We start from the raw sequence: 13,584 nt of genomic DNA on the forward strand, positions 1-13,584 counted from the left end.
CATTATATAGTCAGGTTGTTCATCATGATTTGGAGTTAATGTGTTTTCTTCTGCATGTAAATCAATAAAGTCCAAAAGACTAACAGTTGGAATGAGCTCAATTTCTAAAGTTGTGAGCGAATCAAGAAGTTACAAGTTCAAATCAAAGGGATGTGAATTAATTGGTTGTAGGAAGTGAACTTTTGGCTTTTTTTATTTGTTCGTGCAAATTCTTAGATATGATTTTGATGTTATTTATATGTGACCATTTGGGAGAAAATTGAGGAGATAATTGATGTTATCAAAATTTTGGCTCCAAAATCAAATTTGCACAATCTATCTTTACCAAGTGTGCTTATTTTTAAAACGAAAATTAAACTTTTATTTTCCACCAATTTTTTTTACATAAAAATGGGAGGATAAAATTTAAACATTTGGTTAGATTATTAAGTTGGTGTTATTTAACAAAAAATTAGGTGCAATGTTTGCTGCAATCTGTCCTTTAATTATGGGTATAGGTCATTCAATGTGTTTATGGAGGCCTAACCTATAAAAAAATCCTAACTTTATGCGAGTTGTTGTAGAAACACTCTAAACTGATCTTCGTCTCTTTGACACCCCAAATTAAAAAGTTAAAATATAGAAATAGAAAGAGATAGACTAAAAACGATATCTCATATATCAACGACACCCAAAGGAGATATTAAATGAATGAGTATTAAAAAATTATTAAAGTGGGTCTCACGGAATCATGTTGAGTTAATTTAACCCAAGGTTTCAAAACGGTGCGTTTTGATAGGGATTCCCACCCGTCGATGCTCCATCATCAATCTTAGTGTCAACAGGGGCCAAAATCCTTTCGGTGGCAAACAACACCTGTCCATCAACTCCATTCCTCGCCTGCGCCACCATCTGCGTTACTATACGATGCTGCATCCCCAAATCTCCATTCAATTTCAAGAAAGTCTCCAAGCGAAGCCGGTTTAGCTCCACCATCTTCACCGCCGAAGAAGCACCACCAGAGCTCTTCTATTTCTCTTGGTCTTAGATTTTTCGATTATTAAGGCCAAATGATGATGTACCACTTTTAGTTTCTTTTCACACTGTAGTGAGATTTTCTTACATTCTTGCTTCTTTTTGGCGTTAAAAGTTAAAGAAGAAACCTAAAAAGTGATATTTTTTCTGTTCAATGGAGGGTGGTTTAAAGAATGGCGAGGCATGTCCTCAGCTACTGGATTTGATTCCAAGAGAAAGAGAATGGCTTGTTAAAAGAGCTGATGAAATATCTACAGAGGAGGAGAAGAAGCTTGAACTAAGGCTTGGTCCACCTGGTGAAGATTTGTCTCTTGGAAAGAAAGCTAAAACTCATATGATAGAGAAAGGGACGAGTTTCTTCTCTCTCTTGGAAACCAACAAACCCATAAGTTCTCTTCACCTGAAAACACTCAAGCAGGTTTTGTGTGGTTTAATCAACAATTATTGCAGCAGGCAAAGGCTGGTACTCCATTTCTCCAGTTTCCATTTCTCCAGTAATGGCAATAAAAGTGACGCCCATTAGAGTACCTAAACTGGTGCTTCTATCATGAAAGATAGATCCTGTAGACTGCATCAAAACTAGAAATTAAAAAATAAATTAAGTGAAGAAATAATTTTTAATTATAGCTACCTCAATATCGAGTTCGGAGGAAGAAATGGACGAGTTGGTCGGAGAAGACGGTGGATTTTGGGGGGAAAAAAAGAGTTGGTGAAAGATAACCTTTTAACAACTTGGGTTAAGATAACTCAACATGGTTTTGTGGGATTCACTTTAATAGTTTTTCATTCCACTTCCTAACAGAATTTGAATTTAGGGTGATAATATTATAATTTTTTTTTTTTAATTTGAGGTGTTAGGGGACGAACATTAATTTAGGGTGTTTCTGTAATAACTCGTATATGTCCCGATTTTTTTATAGATTAAGCCGTTTATGAAAATAAGTTTGCATGAGATATTTGACTTTCTCTACAAATACTCATCAATGCAATATTGAGGACAAAATAGGAAAAATTTGGCAAAAGAATTCGATTAAAATAATTATTTAATTCATGTGTGAAGTTCAGAGGGAGTATTTTATTTATTGATAAATAGAAGTATTAAATAAGAATAAATTAGTAAACTTCAAATATTATTTACTTCTAAAAAGGGCAATAAGGCAATAATTTGAAATGGGTCAAAAAGAAAGTAAGATAAAAATTATGGGGTGAAAAAAGTATTTCAAAATGGTGGCTTGTAGTTGATTTGAAAATCCTAACAAGACAAATTTTAGAACTCCTCCACTCGTTTAATTTTGGTTATCTCCCATATTGTAAAGTGAATCAACTAAAACACAGAGATTCAAATGCCAAATGATGAAATCTCCAAAGGATTTCTAGCTCCATTAGTTGAGTTTTTTATTTTTTTATTATTTTTTTTTGAAAATTTTTATTTTTTCAAATATTATTATATTTATTAAGCAATTAATTTTGCAATTTTTTAGTTGTTTTTACACTTAGAATCATTTTAAGTAACCTGTCAAATTTTCTATTATTAATTTTAATTATGTATTTTTTAAAGTGCATTTTCTGTTTTTTAATAATTAATCGAAATTTCCTGAATGATAAATTTATAGGTCGGTAGTAAAAATAAATTTATAGGTTTGTATACATGTATGTTTATACAAAATAAGTGATTTGTGATTAATTATATAATCTCTAAATTATGAGGTGCAAAATAAATTATTTTTTAATTTTTTAATAGAAAGTGAAATGTTTTTTTGAGACGAAGGAAGTATATAAATTGTCATTAATTCTCTAATATTATTATTAATCAATTATATTCAACATAATTTAATTCAGTGAATAAGTTATCATATAAAAAATAAATGCTCATACCATTAAATTCCATAAATAAGTTATCTAGCCATAGCAATCCCGCTTATTGCTAACTAGGAAAACTTGCTTTTATTACAATATAGAGAGGGGCTTAGCAATGAACACTTTTAATTTTAAAGAACAAAAGTCTTCCATTGCATTCAGTACTAACACAAAGATAGGGGTTTGCAGGAAAGCTGTAGATGCCTTGATGGTTCAAGAGACTACTGACCTGGGTTTTTATCTGGGGCTACCAAAATGCTATTTTTGCTTTCCCACGTTATAAGGTGTGGAAGAGGAAACTATTGTCAAGGGTAGGCAAAGAAGTGTTGATAAAATCGGTGGTCAAAGCCCTCCCTACATACACAATGAGTATTTTCCTTCTTCGCTAATGATTATGTCATGAAATCGAAGTTTTATTTTTATAATGTTAAAATATGAAATTGTATTCGTTATATATTCTTTATTACCGCCTAATCCGACTCGGGCTTAGTTACCGTTAAGACTCTTTGGTCCTCCCTACAAATACATTTGACGGAGATCAAATCCAAGAGCTTTTTTCACATACCTAGCATGTATTGCCAACTGAGCCACAATCCGTAGGATGCTCAAGTTGTTTTCAATAATGCTATTTAATGAATTTCATTTTCCTTTAAAAAAAAAAGTTAATATAATATAACAGAAAATGTGAAATTTTAAAAATAGCATTAACAATAATAAGTTACAAATGAGAATTATTTACTAAAAGTTTTATTAATAATTTTAAATGATAAATTTATTAATGATAATAATGTTATTGTTACACCTTTATTGTCATAATTATTTACTTAAACAAATGACATTTAATAAGAAATTAAAAGAGATAATCCTATTAGGCACTACCTAACATTAATCATTGTATTTGGCATAACCTAGTTCTAGCAATCCTATTTGTCACGATCCAGAGAAAACATGCTTGTTATATATATATATATATATATATATATACAGGAAGAGAGAATAATGAGAATTTCAATAATATATTTAATGAAATTTGAAATATTCTGAAAATAAATTTAGTAACGACCAATTAAAAAATTAAATTTTATTAATTAATTGGATATAATTTATTAAAATTGTTATTCAAGTAAATACATATAGATAATTATCCATTTCAAAATTTTAAGGTTTATCTTTTTTAAACTTATTTTTTAATATATATATATATAATAACGAAGACACTTGAAAATTTTATATTTCATTTTTAAATTTATTATTTAAATATTTGATTCTATTTAGACTATAATTTAAAATATTTTATTTGGAAGATATAAAAAAGAAAAAATATATACATTTCTATTAATGTTCTTATTTTCTTTATGTCTGTATAATTTAATTGGATATATTTTTGAAAAAGAAATTTGTAAATAGTATATATAGACTTAAGCTTTTCAAGATTTTTAAATTTTTTACTTTTTAAAATTTATTTTTAAAATAAAAAAAACATATGTGTAAGTGGGATGACGAATAACTAAAAGTTTTAATTTTAAAAATATATGTAATATTTTGTTGTTATATTTATATATCTATATATGAAGTTGAAATAAAGAGAATTTTTAAAAAAATCGATTTCGTACTCTCTTTTCTCAGCATTTTATTTTCTTTTTTTATAAATTTTAGAAATAATTATTTTATCTTTTTACTAGATTTTGATTTGATGATTAATTTACCTGCTAATTAATCAATCAATTAATGTTTAAAGATAATTGTTAAATGTTAAAAAGTATCTTGCATATTATGTTTTTCATATATCTTTTTCCTTTAATAAAATTTGAAATGCATAATTCAATCACTATATATGTATAGACAATAAACCATGCTATGTTTTTCACATTTCTTTAAAGTATGAAGTAGATTTACTATTGAACGTTAAGTGCATGCTTAAATTTTTTTAACGGAAACATAATATTCACACACACACACATTGAACGGAGTTTTTAGATTATATCGTAGAATTGTGCATATATAGATATAATGAATTTTAGAAGAATGAAGATATAAATTGATTCTTGTATTTTTCTCATTTAACTATTGAAAGCCCAACCTGCTACTGCACTTCTTACTTGTAATTTTTCTAACTGATGATGATATTATGAATAAAAATGGCTATTTAAAATATTATAAGTCTTATAAGTGGAGTCCATTTGTCTATTTTTATGAGATATGATATAAAGTTCCTTGAATATAGGATTAATTGCTTAAAAAACTTAAGCATATTTTATTTTTAATGTAATTTGTATTTTTTTATTAATTAATTATTATATTCACGTTAATATTAATACAAAATCATATTTTAACATTATAAAAATAAAAATAATTAATATTTAATATTACATCGAGTATATAAAACGTGCACGTGATAAATATATATATATATATAGGTAGAGTTGTTGGCTATATAAGAGTTGTTTTGTAAGTATGTATGTGTTATGTGTGTGACAAATAGAAAAATAAATAAATAAAGGGATTGGAGACAGTTGTATATGCTTTTTGATTTTGAGTTCTTGTCTATGCTTTTTGCTTTTTTTTATTCTCCTCTCCATCTCCATTTTCCATATTTTTAACAAAAATTCGAAGATGAGAATCACATCGTAAAGAATTAAATAATGAAAATGGTCATATATGCAATGAAAGAATTAAATAATGAAAATGGTCATATATGCAATGAAAGACGTTTCGTTTATAAAAAACAAAACCTCGTCCTTTTTTTTTAAACAAAATAAAAAATGACATGAACAAGCTGTGATGGACCAAATATATATATTTAATATATATTTGGGATTCTATGAAGATCATTTTCTTTTTCCCTAGGGAGCCTGCTCTGTTAAATGCTCTCCTATAACATCTTTGGGTTAAATCTCAAATTCAGTTCAAGTCTCTTTGTGGCATGGATCAAACACTCTTATACCTTCCCTTTCTTGTTTTTCTACCCATTTTTTTCAAGAAAATCGGCTTTCCACCATTAAAACAAGGTCATCTTCCTCCAGGCCCCACGCCATGGCCTATCTTAGGAAACATTCCTCATATTGGGAAAAAAACTACATATTTCATTGACAAACATTGCCAAAGTCCATGGCCCGTTAATTTCACTCAGGCTAGGCAATCAACTTGTCATCGTTGCCTCTTCATCCAAGGCAGCTATTGAAATTCTGAAATATAATGATCGTTGCTTTCTGCTAGATCTGTACCAAAAGCAGTTCCTCGTAAGAGCCATGTTCTTGAACGCATATCTCTCGTTTGGAATCCCACATGCAATGAACAATGGAAGTCCTTCAGAGCTTTGTGTAGGACTGAACTTTTCTCTGCCAAAGCACTTGAATCACAGGCTTCTTTGAGGGAAAAGAAAATGACAGAAATGGTAGGATATCTAAGTAGCAAAGAGGGAGAAGCAGTTAATATTGGAGAAGTTGTGTTTGCTACGGTTTTTAATACAATTTCTAATCTTCTATTTTCTAAGGATCTTATTAGCTTGCAAAATCAAGGATTGAAAAGTTTGTTGTGGAAAATGATGGAGTTGGGCGCTGCTCCTAACGTTGCAGATTTTTATCCCACATTTGCAGAGTTAGATCCTCAGGGTATTAGAAGAGCAATCTCAGAGTGTCTTAAAGAAATGTTTGGCATATGGGAAATTTATATCAAGGAAAGAAGGGAAAGACATGCAAATGCACATAATGTTTTCAGTACAGACTTCTTAGATGTGTTCCTTTCAAATGGATTGGATGATGATCAAATCAACTGGCTGGTTATGGTAAGCAAATATTTCCTTTACCAAAAAAATGGTTTGGATTTTGAAAAAAAAAAAGTCCAGACAGTAATTTTCGATTCAAAATTGAGACAGAAACAGACAAACCCTTTATCGGGACTAGGATCAAACAGGAAACAGTTGAATCATAACTTATAGTGAGTGAAATTAAAGTATAATTGTTATGTTGCAGGAATTATTCAGTGCTGGTGTGGACACTACTACCACAACTGTTGAGTGGGCAATAGCCGAGCTTCTCAAGAACAAACAAGCCATGAAAACAATTCAGCAAGAGCTCGAAAGAGAAATCAATAGAAACCCAATTCAAGAATCTCAAGTTTGTCAACTTCAATATTTAAATGCATGCGTGAAGGAAACCTTGAGATTACACCCTCCTGCTCCATTGATGATTCCTCACTGCTCTACCGAGGCCTGTGAACTTATGAATTTCACGGTGCCAAAAAATACTCGAGTATTAGTAAATGTTTGGGCAATTGGACGTGATCCCTTTATTTGGGAAGATTCAGAGCTTTTTAAACCTGACAGGTTTCTCGACTCTGGTTTAGACTTTAAAAGCCAAAACTTTGACTTCTTACCTTTTGGTTCAGGAAGAAGGATATGCCCAGGGCTACCCATGGCTAAAGGCAACTTCCATTGATTTTAGCCTCCTTAATATATTGTTTTGATTGGTCTCTTCCAAATGGTGAAGACCCTACTCTGCTAGACATGAATGATAAGTTTGGTATAACATTACAGAAGGAGCAACCTTTGCTCATTGTTCCTAAAAGAAAACTATAAAAACTATTAGTTGCATGCTTGTGCCTTATATTGTAATTTTCTTATTAGATTATATTCACTTTTTCTTTTTCATTATTGTTTTTTATCTTAATTAAGATATTTGTCGAATAAAATTTAAATAAAATTGAGTGGTTTAAATGCGTTTTCAGTTTAATAATTTAGACACTTCGATGATCAAAAGACAATAATGATAAATTTTAAAATCGAAATGGGTCTTGTACCCAAAAGGGTAGGTTATAAGGATGCTCATGATAATTTATGCATATAATTTTGGGGATTTACTTAGAAAATTAGTTAGTTAAAGTTCTTTTTGAAAAGAATAATTTGGTTATGTTTTGCTCTCCCTGGCTGTAAAAGTGCAGGCATTAATTGTTTTGATCATACAAAAGCAAAAGTAAGAGACATTATGGACATTTCAGCATGCCTAAAGCAAGGTAAAAAATACAGAGGATTCTAATGGCCAGTCTGTAGACTATGCTTTGAATTAACTTTAAGTTTTTTTTGAAGTTTTTGTTTTATGTTTATCTTGAATTAACTTTAACATTTTTTATTAAATTTTTTGAGATCTGTTTCAACTGACTTTGTAGGTGTTGCGATATTGTTTTTCTTTTAAATTAATAATTATTGCATTTTTTTTTTGTTTAATTTGAATATGTATTTATTAATAGAAACGTAAAAAATTAGTTGTTGATTATATTTTGCTGATCTATACATAATTAAAGTTTTGAATCTATTTGCTTTTTAATGAGCTGAATTCAAACTTAATTTTTTATTAATGAGTTGAGTTCGAACTTAAATTTTAAAATTCAAGTTCGAGCTCGTACTCGACTCTGCCCGACTCATTTCCGACACTAATATTTATTTATTAATCTTTTATTTACCAAATTCTCCACTTGCTAGCTAATGGACGTATACTTCAATTTTCACTTGCTAATTATTGCACTATGGAAAGATTGGCCCACTATGGAAAAACTTTATAATGAACTGTGATATCGATAGATTTGAATCACAGTCCAATAAAAATGTTACGAGTTGCTACTTATCACTTGTAGTCGCTACAAAATTAACTAGTTATCACTCATTCATTTTATTCTTTGGAGATTTAGGATGTGCTGTTAGGGAAGATCGGAGTAATTTTTTAGAAATTTTTTTTAAAAAATTGAAAAAAAGAGTTTTGTGTTCAAATCAGTTAATTTTTTATTTGAAAAACTAAAAAAAATAATTTTTTACTTTTTTAAAATTTAACTAATGTTTAAAAAATAGCTTTAAGTTGTTTTTCAGGTTTTCCTTTATAGTAAAAGATATGTTTCCCAACTGTTTTTCATTTTATAAAATGAAATTTTGATAATTGATGTTATAATATCTATAAATGATTTTTTCTATTAAATATTTTCATTGAATAAATAAAAATATTTAAATAACATAAAAAATTATATCATGCTTTAATATATAATTAATTTTATTATTACAGATATATTATATCATTTATTTTTTTAAAAAAATTACAAAATAATAAAAATTGATATTATTATTATAAATAATAGATAATGAAAATTTAAAATATTTTAAAAAAAAATTTCTAAAGTTAGTTTATAATATTTTATTTTAATTATTAAAGTTATGAATAATGTTTGTGAAATTTTTAAATTAAAATATAATTGTTTACATTATTATCAATTGAATGCATTTTCCATTTTCTATTTTCTAATTTTTATTTTCTAAAAAAATAGAAAATAGAAAAAAAAGTATGTTATATAAGTAAACATACCCTTAGTTTTTTATATTTGAATCTCTGTATTTTAGTTAATCAAAATCTAAAAATTCAATTCACTTTGAGAGTGGAGGAGATGTAAAATTTGTTTGTTTTCAAAATTAACCACAAGTCACCATTTTGGAATATTAATTCTCTAAAATTTTATTTAGTTAAAAGGAAAAAAAGAGGTTATCTAAACTTTTGGAAGGATTATTTGAGTTACTAATTGACTCTGATTGTTTTTTAATTTATAAATTAATATCAACTCTATATCTATATTTATTTTTTTAAAAATAATTAATCAAACAATATATAAATATGAGAACAGCCTTGGCACAATTTTTTTTTTTAGTATTGAGAGATGGATGCGAATCTAAATATACTGTTAGATTGTATATACATTTACTATTAGATTATGTCTTGACATGCAGCTAAATACAATTTTAAAATAAGTCTACAATAAATTCAGACCACATGTGAATCGCATCCCTTTATCAGAATAGGGACTGGAACAGGCAAACCCTTTATCAGGACTAGTTTCAGATAGGAAACAGTTCAATCGCGAGACTGAATCAAAACCTATTGGACCTGATTTAAGTCTTAGTTCTATTAGGGTTTATTTTAGTAAGTGAAAATATTTAAACTAATTAATATAATTTTTATGTTGCAGGAACTATTCAGTGCTGGTGTGGACACTACTACCACAACGGTTGAGTGGGCAATGGCGGAGCTTCTCAAGAACAAACAATCCATGGCAACACTTCAACAGGAGCTAAATACAAAAATTAATAGAAACCCAATTCAAGAATCTCAAGTTTCTCAACTTCCATATTTGAATGCATGTGCGAAGGAAACCTTGAGGTTGCACCCACCAGTTCCATTCCTAGTTCCTCACCGATCTACTGAGCCCTACGAAATTATGGATTGCAACATTCCAGAAAATACTCGAGTATTAGTAAATGTTTGGGCAATTGGATGTAATCCCTTTATTTGGGAAGATTCAGAACTTTTTAAACCTGAAAGGTTTCTTGACTCTAGTTTAGATTTTAAAAGTCAAAACTTTGACTTCTTACCTTTTGGTTTAGGAAGGAGAATGTGCCCTGGACTGCCTATGGCTACAAGGCAACTTCCATGGATTTTAGCCTCTTTAATACATTGTTTTGATCGGTCTCTACCAAATGGTGAAGATCCTACTCTGCTAGACATGAACGATAAGATTGGCATAACATTACAGAAGGAGCAACCTTTGCTCATTCTTCATAAAAGAAAATTATAAATTACGTGACAATGCATTTTTATTTTTTTATTTTTTATAATACAATGGTTGTGTTTTTAGTTAAATTTAAATTATGTTTAGTATATACTCAGATGAAATAGACTGTATGCAAATGCTTTTTTGTTCAAACTTTGAACTACAAATGCATTTTATTGAATTATTTAATTAGTTGTATGCTTGTACTTTGTTTGTTGGATTATATTCATTTTTTTTTTCATTATTGTTTTTTTTTTCAATTTTATTAAGGTATTTATTGCATAAAATTTTTTTAAAATATAAATGGTTTGAAATTTAAACGCATCCTCAAATTCAATAAATTTTGGCAGTTTAATGATCAAAAGGAAACAATCATGAATCGTTAAATTGAGAATAGTCTCATACTCAAAAGGTTCTGAAAATACCTGTAGTAATATAAAAAAGAAAAAGCCAACAATAACATATGAGTTTTGGATTAATAATAAAAAGGCACAAGCATGAAAAAAAATGCATTGTAAGAGGGCGAGAAGAATTGGTCTGCAATTTATCATTTTCTTTTAGGAACAATGAACAAAGGTTGCTCCTTCTGTAATGTTATGCCAAACTTATCAGTCATGTCTAGCAGAGCAGGATCTTCACCGTTTGGAAGAGACCAATCAAAATGATGTATTAAAGAGGCTAAAATCATTGGAAGTTGCCTTATAGCCATAGGTAGTCCTGGGCATATTCTCCTTCCTGAACCAAAAGGTAAGAAGTCAAAGTTTTGACTTTTAAAGTCTAAACCAGAGTGAAGAAACCTTTCAGGTTTAAATAGTTCTGAATCTTCCCAAATAAGGGGATCACGTGCAATTGCCCAAACATTTACTAATACTCGAGTATTTTTTGGCACCACGAAATTCATAAGTTCACAGGCCTCAGTAGCGCAGTGAGGAAGCAAAAATGGAGCAGGAGGGTGTAATCTCAAGGTTTCCTTCACACATGCATTTAAATATAGAAGTTGAGAAACTTGAGATTCTTGAATTGGGTTTCTATTAATTTCTGTTTCTAGCTCCTGCTGAAGTGTTTTCATGGCTTGTTTGTTCTTCAAAAGCTCAGCTATTGCCCACTCAACTGTTGTGGTAGTAGTGTCCACACCAGCACTGAATAATTCCTGCAACATAAAAATTATATTAATTAGTTTAAATATTTTCACTTACTAAAATAAACCCTAATAGAACTAAGACTTAAATCAGGTCCAATAGGTTTTGATTCAGTCTCGCGATTGAACTGTTTCCTGTCTAAAACTAGTCCTGATAAAGGGTTTGCCTGTTCCAGTCCCTATTCTGTTTTGATCCCTTTTTTACTACGCAACCTTTTCTCTTTCTTTTCATTTGTACCAGAACCGACTTTATTAAAGCCAATGATTTTCGATTGATTTGGTCATAAAATATCTAGGGAAAGACCGAAATCTAAACTAGCCCCTTGATTTCTGGTCCGATTACGATCGAAATTTCTGGACCAATTCTAGTGTAGACTTTTTTTTTTTTTTATTCGAAATATGTGCATTTGCAAACCATTAACACTGATCCAAAAGTATCATCTCGTGCCCATAACACGTATCATGACAAACCGCGATTTAAGTAACATTGATCCAAACCACTTTCAAAAAAAATTACTAAATAAACTTTCAGTAGAGGAAATGTATGCGTACCATAAACAGCCAATTGATTTGATCATCATCCAATCCATTTGAAAGGAACACATCTAAGAAGTCTGTACTAGAAGCATTATGTGCATTTGCATGTCTTTCTCTTCTTTCCTTGATATAAATTTCACATATGCCAAACATTTCTTTAAGACACTTTGCCATTTGTCTTCTAATACCCTGAAGATCTAACTCCACAAATATGGGATAAAAGTCTGCCACATTAGGAGCAGCAGCCAACTCTATCATTCTCCACAACAAACTTTTCAATCCTTGATTTTGCAAGCTCATGAAATCCTTGGAAAATAGAAGATTAGAAATTGTATTAAAAACTGTAGCAAACACAATTTCTCCAATATTAACTGCTTCTCCCTCTTGGCTACTTAAATATTCTATCATTTCTGTCATTTTCTTTTCCCTCAAAGCAGCTTGTGCTTCAACTGCTTTGGCAGAGAAAAGTTCAGTCCTACACAAGGTTCTGAAGGACTTCCACTGATCATTGCATGTGGGATTCCAGACCAGAGCTAAGCGTTCAAGAACATGGCTTTTACGAGGAACTGCTTTTGGTATAGATCTAGCAGAAAGCAAACGATCATTATGTTTCAGAATTTCAATAGCTGCCTTCGATGAAGAACCAACAATGACAAGTTGAGTGCCTAGCCTAAGTGAAATTAAAGGGCCATGGACTTTGGCAATGTTTGTCAATGAAATGTGCAGTTTTTTCCCAATATGAGGAATGTTGCCTACGATAGGCCATGGCCTGGGGCCTGGAGGAAGACGACATTGTTTTGATGGAGGAAAGCAGATTTTCTTGAAAAAAATGAAAACAATAGGTAGAAAAACAAGAAAGGGAAGGTATAAGAGTGTTTGATCCATGCCACAAAGAGACTTGAACTGAATTTGAGATTTAACCCAAGATGTCATAACTCAGCATTTATTTCAAAGGATCAAACAGATCAGGCTTCTCTAGGGAAAAAAGAAAATGATTTTCTTAGAGATCCCAAAATATAAATATATATATATATATATATATATATATATAGTTGATCCATCACAGCTAGTTGATGTCATTTTTTATTTTGTATATATATATATATATATATATATATATATATATATATAAATCTTACATTTGACTATCAATTTATTCAATGTTAAATAAATTACATTTTACATTAACATTTTCACAGTTATTGGATGTATATATTAATTCATTAAACTTCAATTTTAAAATTTAATGTATACAATGCTATTTAAAGATTCTGCAGCCCTACTTTATATTGAAAATAATTATTTATTTTTAGTATTAGTGATTTGTCAACTCTAATTTATATTACTACAAACCAAAAGAATCTGATACTTATAAATCCAAAAGATTAAGGCTTGAAAGCGTGAACTGATAAGATACGTAAGCTAAGAGTAAATTTTGTGTAACGAGTTTCGTTTTT

At 29.6% G+C, this 13,584-nt stretch overlaps 2 protein-coding genes and 1 pseudogene across 3 annotated transcripts; 2 read left to right on the top strand and 1 right to left on the bottom strand.

The window, feature by feature from the left end:
* The first annotated feature begins 5,738 nt into the window (after positions 1 to 5,738).
* On the top strand, positions 5,739 to 7,522 carry LOC149496013 ((S)-N-methylcoclaurine 3'-hydroxylase isozyme 1-like; annotated as a pseudogene). The gene is made up of 2 exons (XR_016320963.1): positions 5,739 to 6,655; positions 6,843 to 7,522. The product of XR_016320963.1 is annotated as a (S)-N-methylcoclaurine 3'-hydroxylase isozyme 1-like (transcript).
* A 133-nt stretch (positions 7,523 to 7,655) lies between these two features.
* LOC149496014 (littorine mutase/monooxygenase-like) lies at positions 7,656 to 10,476 on the top strand. The gene is made up of 2 exons (XM_089722153.1): positions 7,656 to 7,676; positions 9,871 to 10,476. Exons 1-2 carry the CDS (start codon positions 7,656 to 7,658, stop codon positions 10,474 to 10,476), a joined length of 627 nt encoding a protein of 208 aa, XP_089578279.1.
* A 339-nt stretch (positions 10,477 to 10,815) lies between these two features.
* LOC149496015 ((S)-N-methylcoclaurine 3'-hydroxylase isozyme 1-like) lies at positions 10,816 to 13,087 on the bottom strand. Its single transcript, XM_089721871.1, has 2 exons — positions 12,143 to 13,087; positions 10,816 to 11,602 (listed from the first exon to the last, which is right to left on the bottom strand). The coding sequence occupies exons 1-2, from the start codon at positions 13,058 to 13,060 to the stop codon at positions 11,000 to 11,002; spliced, it is 1,521 nt and encodes a 506-aa protein (XP_089577997.1). The 5' UTR covers positions 13,061 to 13,087; the 3' UTR covers positions 10,816 to 10,999.
* Positions 13,088 to 13,584: the final 497 nt, after the last annotated feature.

Source organism: Jatropha curcas, chromosome 5, assembly GCF_041381405.1.
Source record: "Jatropha curcas cultivar XTBG-Jc1 chromosome 5, XTBG_Jcur_1.0, whole genome shotgun sequence".
Taxonomy (NCBI): Eukaryota; Viridiplantae; Streptophyta; class Magnoliopsida; order Malpighiales; family Euphorbiaceae; genus Jatropha; species Jatropha curcas.

What these genes read in the sequence shown, in the direction of transcription:
- LOC149496015 (XM_089721871.1), bottom strand. Translation starts at nt 13,060, where the DNA reads ATGACATCTTGGGTTAAATCTCAAATTCAGTTCAAGTCTCTTTGTGGC. An exon ending in AAATCAATTGGCTGTTTATG is followed by an intron (nt 11,603 to 12,142) that starts GTACGCATACAT and finishes TTTATGTTGCAG; the next exon opens with GAATTATTCAGTGCTGGTGT.
- LOC149496014 (XM_089722153.1), top strand. Translation starts at nt 7,656, where the DNA reads ATGGGTCTTGTACCCAAAAGG. An exon ending in TGGGTCTTGTACCCAAAAGG is followed by an intron (nt 7,677 to 9,870) that starts GTAGGTTATAAG and finishes TTTATGTTGCAG; the next exon opens with GAACTATTCAGTGCTGGTGT.